Source organism: Mus pahari, chromosome 14 (assembly GCF_900095145.1).
Source record: "Mus pahari chromosome 14, PAHARI_EIJ_v1.1, whole genome shotgun sequence".
Lineage (NCBI taxonomy): Eukaryota > Metazoa > Chordata > Mammalia > Rodentia > Muridae > Mus > Mus pahari.
The window spans coordinates 62,763,576-62,775,029 of NC_034603.1; the positions used below are offsets into that span (position 1 = coordinate 62,763,576).

The following is an 11,454-nucleotide window of genomic DNA, read 5'->3' on the forward strand; positions in this document are numbered from 1 at the left end:
TCTTCTTTGAGCCTTCTCATTGGCAGTACTGAAGAACCAGCCCTTTACTGGAAGGACCTATCGGCAGCCTTAAGGACATTAAAAAAAAAGAATAGAAAAGCAGGAGGGTGGGGGTCTTGACTTGATGGCTGAGCACATAGACCAATCATCCTCGGAAACAGAAGAGTCCCGCCATGGATTGGTTGAGGGGGAGGTCCTGGGACTCTGTAGGCCAATTGGAACTCTGGGCCGAGGGGGCCGGTCCGCGCCCGTAGGGCAGATAAGTAGCGGCTGCGGGGGTTGGGGGCAGTGTGGGGCTCGCCGTGGGGTTGAGGCGGCAGGTAGCCGGGTGGGCCATGTCCGGGGCCGCAGCGGGCGGCCGAGGCGGAGGTTCCTGGGGGCCGGGGCGCGGAGGGGCGGGGGGTCTCCGGCGGGGCTGCTCTCCACCGGCGCCCGCTGGCTCCCCCCGGGTCGGTCTGCAGCCACTCAGGGCTACGGTCCCCTTCCAGCTGCAGCAGCCTCACCAGCGCCGGGACGGGGGTGGCCGCGCAGGTGAGCCGGGTCCGGAGCGGGTGCTGGGGTGACGGGCTGGAGAGTACTAGAAGTGGATGGGAGGTGAGAGAAGAGAAAAGGGGGCGCTCAGAGTTCGCGAGGGCGGAGGGAGCGAAGGCGAGCAGCTGCGAACCTGAGGTGCAACTCCGGGACGGGGTGCCGGGTGCCTGGGCCGGGACCTGAGGGGAGGGACCTGGCAGATGGAAGCTAGCTTTGGGGGGCGTAACCGAAAAGTGGTCCGAAGTGTCCGCCCTGGCGGTGTGAGAAGTGCTAGAGTGCGTGCGAGGAGTGTTGTGGGCGTCTGGAGTCGAGGGCTTCACTGGGAGCCAGAACCGGTGGGCGCTGGACGCCTGCTCGGTGAGGGGGAGGGGCATGGAAGAGAGCCGGGTGGAGCCATGTGTTACTTCTCCTGCTTGAGTTTGGCCCCAGCGTCTCTCTCTCTATGACTCTCGAGTTCCTTTCTTCACTTCTTCACGTGCGCTTTCCATTATGCTTCTTCCAGGAGATGATTTGAACCCAGCCCGTTGGAATAAGTTAGTTTAACGGCGTTTACTTCGGTGCAAACGTACCTCTGTTACCGATTTTCTACATTCCTCTCGGGGTAGCCCCGAAGTTGTATGTTCCCATATCTCTGACTTGCTTAATATGGCTGTCTCTTTCCAGTCATTCTGTGCGTGTGTGCTTATGTACAGGAGTTGGGCAGTTTGCATCTTACTTCTTGCCTCCCCCGAAGGTGTTTTGTCCTGAGCATTCCCAGCCAACGTGGCAGTGGAGTGCTTACAATCAAGTATGCTGTGGCAAATACCCCACTTTCTGAACAGTGCTGAAGCAGTATCTTAATAGCAGCTTGATGTGGTGAGTGTGGGGAAACTAGGGTGGAGCAAATTTAACCTTGCTTTAACACTCAAGGCTGTGATGGGACCTACAAATGCAGGCCCTTTGGAACAGAAAGGGAACCTACTTGCATGAGGAGGTTGGCAGTAAGTTAAAAGTGAAGTTTGCGTTTGATTCACACCAGATGTGAAAGGATCATTGCACACTTCCCTTAGTTTGTACCAAATGTACAGAAGTTATGGTCCCTGCCATCCTATTGTGACATTCTCTACACCAGTCTCTTGTGCTTTCTGCAGATTACTAAGCTTGGACATTGCATATCCTCTTCCTGAAGGTATTCTGTTACAGGAGTCTTGCTAGATAGGAATGGGATTCATCAGGTCTTTGAGGTAGAAAGCCAAGTCTATTTGGACCTCACTGTATGTGCTAGTATCACATTCTGGAACGCAGAACTTGATCAAATCTGGTAGCAAGATGGTGACCAAGTAGTCAAAGTATGTGTAGAATCTGGTGGTGTAGAAGAAGGCAATGCCCAGACAAACTCATGCCTATCATCAACTATAAAGCAAACCACAAGACTACAAACCTGTTGGTTTTGTTTGGGCTTTCTTGAAACCCAGGGAAACTAGAGCAGCAAGCGCCAGAACCTTCATCACTTTCGGTAGAAATGGACAGAAGCCTTGCCCGTGCAGTAGTTAGAAATCGTTTAGCCAAAATTTTAAGAGCAGTTGTTTTGTGATCCCTACAGAGCTAGCATTAGAAGGGAGAGCAGTGGGGGGTGGGGGGAGCTAGCAAGCTTGGGTTTCATTACATGGCTGACTCCTTTTGCAGGGTCAGGGTCTCTAAAGGTACTGATAAAAACAGGAAACCAGAGGTCTATGTAACTTTTCAGGTGACTTAGACAGATTGAATGGGTACTTGCGTTATGTATTTGGTTGGTCCATTGTTTTTCCACTTGTTAATATCCCAGAGGTATTAAAGAGACATTTGCCTATGAGGTGGGATTATCGTTATGTTTTCCATAGGAATGGAGGGAGAGAGATGAAATAGTAACTTGAGCCTCTTGGTCTTCTTTGTGGCTAAGCATTAAAGGGAGGTGGGGGGGTGTACCTGGTCTTTGACTTGGAGCCTCACTCGTGTTCCTGTATCTATTCCTTCTTGCCTTGGGAAGTGTGCCGGAGTGTTTCCCCTAGGCCATTAGGGCATGTGACAGGGACTTTTTTTTTTTGCTTTCTAAGACCCTGAAAAGAATGATGTTTGTAATTTGGGTTTTAAATACAGGCTCTTCCACTCACTAGCTGGGGTATACTCTTGAGAAAGTTTCTGGACTCCCTTTCTTTTTCTGTGGACAACAATATCTATATCATAAGAATTAAATATGTTCATGAAAAGCTTAGAAGAGTGCGCGGCACAGGAAAGGTGCTGTAAAAAGTGTGTCTCCACTGAGCTACTGTAAGCGTACTGCTGGGGAGAACCCACTGCCTTTTCAGGCTTCAAAGGGCAAACCCAGACTGCTCTGAAACCAGCGCTGCAGGTTTCAGAATTTCAGGGCCTCTCGAGTTTTGATTCTGTCATCTTTTAGAACAAGCGCTCTAAATGAGGCTCAGGAACACAACTGTTTAAAAAGGCTGCGAGCCGGGACTGGGTTTCAGGAACAATTAAGTGCCATCACTGTTTCTGTTTCCCATCCCAAAAGATGTAACACTCTGTCTGTGCAGTTATCTTGCACCACACACCCTGCTGTGTTCTTGACAAGATAGATTAGGCCTCGTTTAAAGGGTTATGGTGCAAAGAGCGGGTTTACCTTCTGTGACCGTTCATCCAGAAGGGATGTCTTCATAAAGCAAGGAACAGCTTCGTTTTTTTATGAGCTGGAGCTGGGACAGCTGAGAGAAAAATGAGGGCCAACTCTAAGAAAACCATGAGCCACTGGTAAGTAATTGAAACCCATGGTATACTTCTTACTGCAATTGCCCCTTGAATTAAATTAAATTCTGTGTGTGTGTGTGTGTGTGTGTGTGTGTGTGTGTGTCTGAAGCCAGTTTGAGGCTGCTAAATTTTGTGTTCTTCCAGAACCAATGATGAGAGATAAAAGAGAAGTAGGAATTGAGTTTTTCTGGGCTCCAGTCTTACCTAGCCTGAGAGCTTCCTTCTCCATATCCCGAGAATGGAAACAACAGTTTTGTTGCTTATTTTGTGGTGCTTAGGATTGAACCCAGGACTTTGTGCATGCTACACAAACACTACCACAGAGCCACATGTCCTGCCCCATGAAGATAACACTTAATTAAACTATGCTAATTATTTCTCCAAACCTGGGAAACCAGATGCTGTCTGGGAACTTACTGTACTCCACCAGAACCTTCTTAAACCAGGAGCTGGTAATTATAGCCTGTAGGTTATGTCTGGCCCTGAGCCTGTTTTTGTAAATAAAGTTTTATTGGAACACAGCCACACTCTTTGGATATTGGCTATGTCTGTTTTCATGCTGTCAGTGGCAGAGTTGAGTCATTGTATAAAAGCTAATCCCTCCTTGTCCTGAACAATACACCTGACTCTTACTCCAGTGTAAGAATCAGTTTCAAGCATGTGTAATGTACACTTCCTCAGAACACCCTAAGGTAGGGTAAGGTAACAATCCTGTGTCCCTACTCATATTTTAGGGGATAAGGGACCATCTGTTTCTAGTCAGTTCCCAGGCTTTGTGGCAGATCAGCATGTGTGAGTACAGGTCCCCCACCCCCCTGGCTGTCAGGTGACATGTGTTCAGGAGACATAGCTCATTTGAATTTACATAAAAGCTTAACAGTTAAGCAAATTTGTTCCCTCTCTTTCCTTATGTCCCCCTACCCTCAACCTAACAACTCAGACTACATATTTTAAAAATTAAATGGAAATCACGTGAGGCATAGCTCCTGTTTTGAGTTGTTCTCATTACCTTTTAGTTTTCTCAACAAATCAGTGAGAGCTGATAGAAGTCATGGACATAGAGTCCCTAGAGGGACATAGGGACATAGGGAGTGACTCTCCTGAGTAGTTAGTTCCTGAATATAAGGTAGCATTGTTATTAGTAATGCCATTGCTAAGTATAAAATGCCTTTCTTGCATTTGAAAACTTAGCCCTTGGGGGCTAGGTGTTTAGATGGGTATGGAGCCATATCAAAGATATGCATAGTAGTAGAGGTTCTGAGAGAGGTACTCATCCCTGTGGCTTGTGGTGCCCCAAATAGCTGGAAGACTAAAATAAAATAGAGTTGGGACTTTTTCTGGTATACTAAAGCTTGGGGGTACAGTTAACATCCACCATTGTCCTTTTGTAACCCGTGATTGAGATGGCTTCTATTTGGGAAGCATTGAACTCTCGGGCTCTCCCTGGCCTGATACTGCCAGCTGCTGTCTTCCATAGCTTTCCAGGCCCAGGCGTGGCCATAAAGTGCATTTTTGAAGCATCTGACCCTTAAATATTTTATCAGTAGTGATGACTTTTTTTTTTTTTTTAAGATTTATTTATTTATTATATGTAAGTACACTATAGCTGTCTTCAGACACTCCAGAAGAGGGCGTCAGATCTTGTTACGGATGGTTGTGAGCCACCATGTGGTTGCTGGGATTTGAACTCAGGACCTTCGGAAGAGCTGAGCCATCTCACCAGCCTTTCTTGAAGTTGGGGGAGGGGGGTGTCTCCAGTTTCTAGGATGTCATTAGCAGTGACAGGTGCCAATCTTTTGGGTACCCAAAGCAGTGTAGGTCTGTGTGTTCTTCAGGATAGCACAGTATTAGATAGTATGAGAAATCCTTATATAATGCAGAGCAAAGATGTTGGTGGAAAGGGGATGAGAACATTGTGGGGTGTGGCAGTAAGAGGATATTGTTCTCTCTGGTTCAGATACGGATCTCTAAGAAACATGAGGCAGGGTTACAAAATTTTCATAGTGATGATGTGAATTTGAGTGTTGCCCAAGCAGTTAGGTGGGCTCAGTAGCCAAAAGAACTCTCCACCTGCATTCACTGCTGAAGTCAGTGTGTTCTGAGTCATATGGTAGCCCCAGGTCCACCTATTCCTTGATCATAGTAGTAGTTGGGAATTAAACAGCTGCCTCTAGGTTCTTATCAATCTCACACTGAGTCTTTGTGCTAAAGTATTGAGATTTGATGATGTGATATTTTCTGACAAGTCTGGTTTGGGCATTTTCTATATACTGTCACGTGTATCAAGCACTACTTGACACTAGCTCAAGGGTTCTGCCTGGTCTTACTCTTGTGCTATGGGCAGCGCGGAGCCCTTCTAAGGGCTGGAAAGGTAAACCTGGTGTTACTTCATAGGACACATGGATACTATATGTGTTACTTGTCTTGTTGCTGAGACAAAATACCTGGCTGAAAAGGAAGGAAGAATTTATTTTGGCTCATAGTTCAAGGGTATAGTCCTACAGGACAGCTCATAGTTCAAGGGTGTAGTCCTACAGGACAGTTCATAGTTCATAGTTCAAGGGCATAGTCCTACAGGACAGTTCATAGTTCAAGGGTGTAGTCCTACAGGACAGGGAAGCAGGGAGCAGGAACATGGTGCCTGTACTATTACATCTGCACTCAAGAGGCAGAGAGAGAACCCTGGTGCTCAGCTCTCTTTCTAGGCAGTCCTAGGAATGCTGCCACCTACATTTAGAGTAGCTCTTCCATCTTCAATTAACTTAATAGAGACAGCCCCTTGGAGACATGCCCAGAGGCTTGTTCCTTCTACCATTCTAGGCCCCAGCAAGGTGGCAGTCACAGTTAACCACCGCAGATGCCCAACAGCAGATTTGTTTAAAGAGTGTGGACAGTCTCTTGATGACTTAGTAATCCCTGCCCTCCTGGTATAGAATTTGTGCCCTTCTGATACAGAAGTTGTATTTGCCTGTCTTAGAAGAGGGAGTAGAACCCAAAGGAAGCCGAGTAGGAACTGCTCCCAGCTTTCTCCTCTGCCTGAGTTGCAGCCTTACAGAGGTTCCATTATTTGGTTTACAGAGTATGAATTAACCAAACACTAGCCAGATCTATTCACATAGTTAGGTCAAAAACAAATCCTGGTCCCAGAGAGGGAAGAGTTGAGGATGCTCTCTGAAGTTCATAAATTATCTGTGCTCCAGTTCCTCCTGCCGTGTGGAGCTCCGGGTGGATTGTCATTCCTGGGCACAGCTGGCTGTGAACACGAAGCCTTCCAGCTCACAGTGCCCACTGGACATCCTAATTTTCTGGCACTTTGCTCTCTCCCTAGAGTAACAACAAAGCTGCATGCCTAGCTTTAGAGTCATTTAAATGGTTATCCTCAGGCTGAGTAAGCTTCAGTTGTCTTTCCTGTGTGGGAGTACCACAGCCAATCAAGAGCAGCTTAAATGAACTTAAAAGAACGCTATCAGAATATTTCATAATAGGAAAACTGCAAGTCCAGCCCTGGGGAACCTGGAACCGAAGTCTTGGCCATGTACAGACACTTACCCTGCCCTGTTCAGGCACACAGGTCTGTAGGTTTGCTCACGAGTCCTAGACAGCTGACACTGAGGGAGAATGGAGTGCCTTAGGCTTCACCCGCCTGCACATTAGCAGTTTGTGCTTCCAGCTCCCTATTAAAAGGTGTGTGTGGAAGCCTGGGAAGAGTCTTCTAAAGGATTTGATTGCTCTCATGCAGTTGGGCCATGGTTAAGAATTGGGGTGCGGGCTGGAGAGATGGCTCAGCAGTTAAGAGTGCCAACTGCTCTTCCGAAGTTCATGAGTTCAAATCCCAGCAACCACATGATGGCTCACAGCCATCCATAATGAGATCTGATGCGCTCTTCTGGGATGTCTGAAGACAGCTACAGTGTACTTACATATAATAAATAAATAAATCTTAAAAAAAAAAAGAGAATTGGGGTGCATTATACTAGAGGCTGCAAGAATGTGTCATCTTAAATGGTGGACAATATTTGGTAGGGTATTGTAAATTTAGGGTCTTCCTCCCTGCCATAGGTCCCTATCTGCTAATGGCAGGCAACTTTTTCCAGGAAACCATCTTGTTAGGGAACAGGTTAGTGTACCAGCAGCTCTGCTACCTGAGTCCCTTGTCCCGTGATCTGAAATAACAACCTTTAGGAGAGCATTGAAGTGTTAAGGCCAAAGTGGAATTTGACACACAGCTGTAAGACAAAAGCTGTAGCATATCTACAAGCATTCTAAATGCAAGCTGGAGAAGGGGCAGGAGAGGCTGCCTAGTGTGTGCTAGGCTAATTATAGAATTGTAGGATTTTGAATAGTCAGTCTCTTTTTCTTTCAAGTTAAACTAGGTTTCTATTGTCTTCTCTCCTCTTTCTTTTAAAAGTGACCTATTTTGGTCCCTGAATGTATTATAGTAAAGCCTATGCCTAGCATGTGCAAAACTTTGGGTTCTATCCCCATCACTGCAAACACACACACAAAGTGCCAATGTTATATAGTCTCGTCTGGTCAGCAGTGTTCTCAAATCTCTGTAGTGCCTTCTGCCCCATCCTGGAAATTGTGTGCATGCCTTTATAAGGAGGTACCTAGTATTTCAAGTGCAGTGGAACAAACCCCACAGCTTGAACAGATTTGAGTGCTTTTGCTGAGGGAGGGCAGGGGCGAAGTGGGGAGTGTCATGCTCAATAAATACTTGTTGGACTGAGTTGCTGGAAAGGTATTGGAGTGCAGACGGGAGCCACACCTCCCCCAGGCTTACTTGTAATGGCCTTTCCCCTCCTGGTCCCCATAAACTGTTCCCCCTTTAGAATACCTCTCCAGCTACTTGCAGAACAACCTGCCCATTCTCCAAAGTATCAGTGTTCTCTCCTTAAATCATTGGGCTTCTTTTCAGCCTGGCTTTTGGGCTTCAAGCCCAGCTGATGACAAAGATGTTGCGCTTCCATGGAAGTCATTGGTGGGCCTGGCCTGTAGGTTCTCTTCCCAACACAGGGGCAAACATGGACAGTGACCAGGTTGATCTGTGGAAAGAAAGAATGTGTAGGATTTTGTTAAAGTTTTGTTTAAAGTCTGAGCTATCTGGCTTTTGGCCTAGAAGTAGGTGTGGTTGATGATCAAGGAGACTGAGACGAGCGCCCAGTGTCCTTTTACACCAGATAGACTGGTGCCAGTTTTTTTTTTGGTAGTGTTATACTGTACAACAAGGAGAAGCAGGAATTGCAAAATTAGTGGCTTTTTAGGCCAGGCATTAGAGTTATAGTGTACTTTAGGGTGGCTTTCCCAGTTGTGATCAGATCGAAAGCCCCCTCCCCCGTGCCAGGCACCATCCCAGGTATCGCTGTTCCTTCTCTTCCCCTGCGAACGTGGGGAAATGCAGGGGAGAGGTGTTCATGATCACTGGCCTAACCCTAGACTCTGAGACAGTTCTTCAGTCTGTTTCCCTGTTTCTAACCATGGGTCTAGTGACGTAGACAAAATGGTTTAATAAACCTGCTCAGCTGGGTGTGACCTTAAGCAGAGCTAACGTGTAATAAGGAGGGGAGACAGCTTCTTTTCCCTTCTTCTTTCCTCCCTCCTCTTTCTTCTGCTCTTCCCCTTCCCCCCTCACCCCTCCTTTACACTCTCTCCATGGCTTTCGAGAACCACTGTTGATAGCATATGCATTCCCTGCCCCACATCTGTAGGTTGGCAGAAGCCTGTCCTACTGTCCTGGGATGGGGGTCATCTGCCTAACTCATGCACATCAGTCATCACACGGGACTGGAGAGGTAGGGAGGTGGTTGTGGATAGTGTAGATGATAGAGGGGATGCAGCCAGTGGGCTTTTTACAGTAAATACAGCATAGTCTGGATGGAGAGGGGAGAAGAGGGCCGTGGGAGCCGCATCCTTGGGGACAAGCACCTCTTAACCTGAGGGAAGTGCTGGGCACGTCTCCAGTGGAACCATCACATGAATGATTCTGTGTTCACAACAGAAAAGTAATCAATAACTGTTTCTGGAGTAGGCTGAGAATTCCAAATCTGAAAGGCCCCAGATTTACCTGCATTGCTCAGAGAATTTGAGACAATTGGTACATCCACCTTCACCATGCCCTGCTGAGAAGGATGGCATTTCCTTGTTCTTGCAGACGGAAACTGAGGCCCAGAGGAAAAACTTGCCCACAACCATATGACTGACAAAGCCCTTTTGCTTGGTTAAGCAAAGTCTCTTTTCACACGTGGAAGTCTATTGTGAACTTGCTCTAGTGTGGCACCCCCACTGCCTAGCACATCTCCAGCTCTGGTTTCCCTTCTGATGTATAGCTGTATTCCAGGCTGAAAGTGCACCTGATAAACCGATTAAAAGAGAACTGGAAATGGGCTGCAGAGATAAGCCTGTTCCTTCAACATCCCTAGGTGATCACACAATGGATTTTCCATGCTTTGGACTTGTCCTGTGAGCTGTAGATTGGTGGATAGTGGGAAGCCCTACATGTGTGGTATGGTGGTGGCTTTTCAGTGTTTCTGGTTGTTCTGAGGTGTCCAGTTGCCATTTGGAACCAGTAGCTCACCAGGGACAGGCAGGGAACTGGGGACAGACTGATGTTGCCTCTGGAGTCATGGTTATGAGTACTGTGTTTGGAATGGTATGGGGAAGATATGCCTATGTAGATGATGCTTGTAAGAGGGTATCTTTCTTATATGTGACTGAGTGAAACCATAAAAATGCACCTGGGTGCGTTCCTATGGCAGGGGGTGGGCACAAGTGGCATTGTGCCACCAAAACAGCTTAGCCCTCCAGGTAGGGTGAAACCTGGCACCACCACTCTCACATCCTAATGGGAAGCAAGCCTGGGGCATGTGATCTGCCGAAGCACAGCCCTCTTCTTGCTTTGGCTAACCAGGAGTGGGGTCCTTGTGGTATTTAATAGCACCCAGTAGGGGGACAGCAGAGACTTGAACTCTGGGTGAAAGCTCCATCTAGGGAGCCTTGCCTGGTGTCCTTCTTGGAGTTAGCTAAGCCTCTACAAGATCACTTTTCTCTCTCTAGGTTTATGTCATGTCCTAATGTTTGTATGCTTGTATGTACACAAGGTTTCTTTTCCAGTAACTTTCCAACTTTGTAAGGCAAAATCTTAATTAACAAATACTATAAAAAACATTTCTATATAATAAAGTTCCCATTTATATAATGTTTTGTTGTTTGTTTTGTATGTTTTGTGTCTTTGAGTAAAAAACAAGAAATGAAGGAAGGGCTTGGAGAGATGGCTCAGTTACCTCAGTGCTTGCTGTGAGCATGAGCTGATTCAGATTCCCAGCACCCGTGTGAAAGCAGGGCGCACTTACCCTGTTACCCCAGCACAGCGGGCAGTGGGGACAGGGACATCCCCGCTGTCCCCACTATCATAGGCTGGCCAGCCTAGCTGAATTTGTCAACTCCAGGTTTAGTGAGAGACCATGTCTCAAAAGTGAGGTAGAGCTGGTAGGATGGTTCAGTGGGTAAAGCACTTGCTTCACAAGCTTGACCTGACTTCAGGCCCTGATCCCATTGTTGAAGGAGAGAAATGACCCCTAAAGGTTGTCCTCTAACTTCACATGCGCACTGTGGTATGCACTTCCCTGTATTTCCACACATACCGTACACACTCAGAGAAAAAGAGTAATTGAAAAAAAATGTAGTTTCAGTGTGATAGAACATGGTTTTAATCCCAGCACTCAAGAGGCAGAGAAAGGCAAATCTCCGAACTGCAGGCCAGTCAAGGCTGCATAGTAAGACCCTGTCCCCCAAAACTAAACAAAACAATTTAAAATTCAGTAGAAAAGCAATTGATGAAGATTTTGGTCTCCACGTGTATATATACTTGCACATAAATGCACACCCACAAGCATACACACACACCACAGCACAGAGACAGAAACTGACTTTACATCACTTTATGTGACTTGTCTGAGCTGTGTGGTCACTGTCCATGTAAAACAGAGTGTTTGGATGCTTGTGTTCAGAGAAAAGAGCAGAGCCCATAAGCCCGCCAGTTAGCAAGATATCCTTTTGCTTTCTGTTCGTCCCTAACCTCCCATTTTGTCATAGTTGCCTTTTCCTTTCAAGGTGTCCCCCACACACACAGAGAGAAAGACAGAGAGAGAGAGAGAGAGAGAG

The 11,454-nt window shown here is 46.9% G+C and overlaps 1 protein-coding gene across 1 annotated transcript in view; it reads left to right on the plus strand.

Moving 5' to 3' along the window:
- Positions 1-293: 293 nt before the first annotated feature.
- Fam117a (family with sequence similarity 117 member A) overlaps positions 294-11,454 on the plus strand; it is a 45,755-nt gene continuing 34,594 nt past the window's right edge. Inside the window, exon 1 of the mRNA XM_021213168.1 lies at positions 294-531. Coding sequence (XP_021068827.1) covers positions 336-531 — 196 coding nt within the window. The 5' untranslated portion in view covers positions 294-335. The remainder of the gene's footprint in view (positions 532-11,454) is intronic.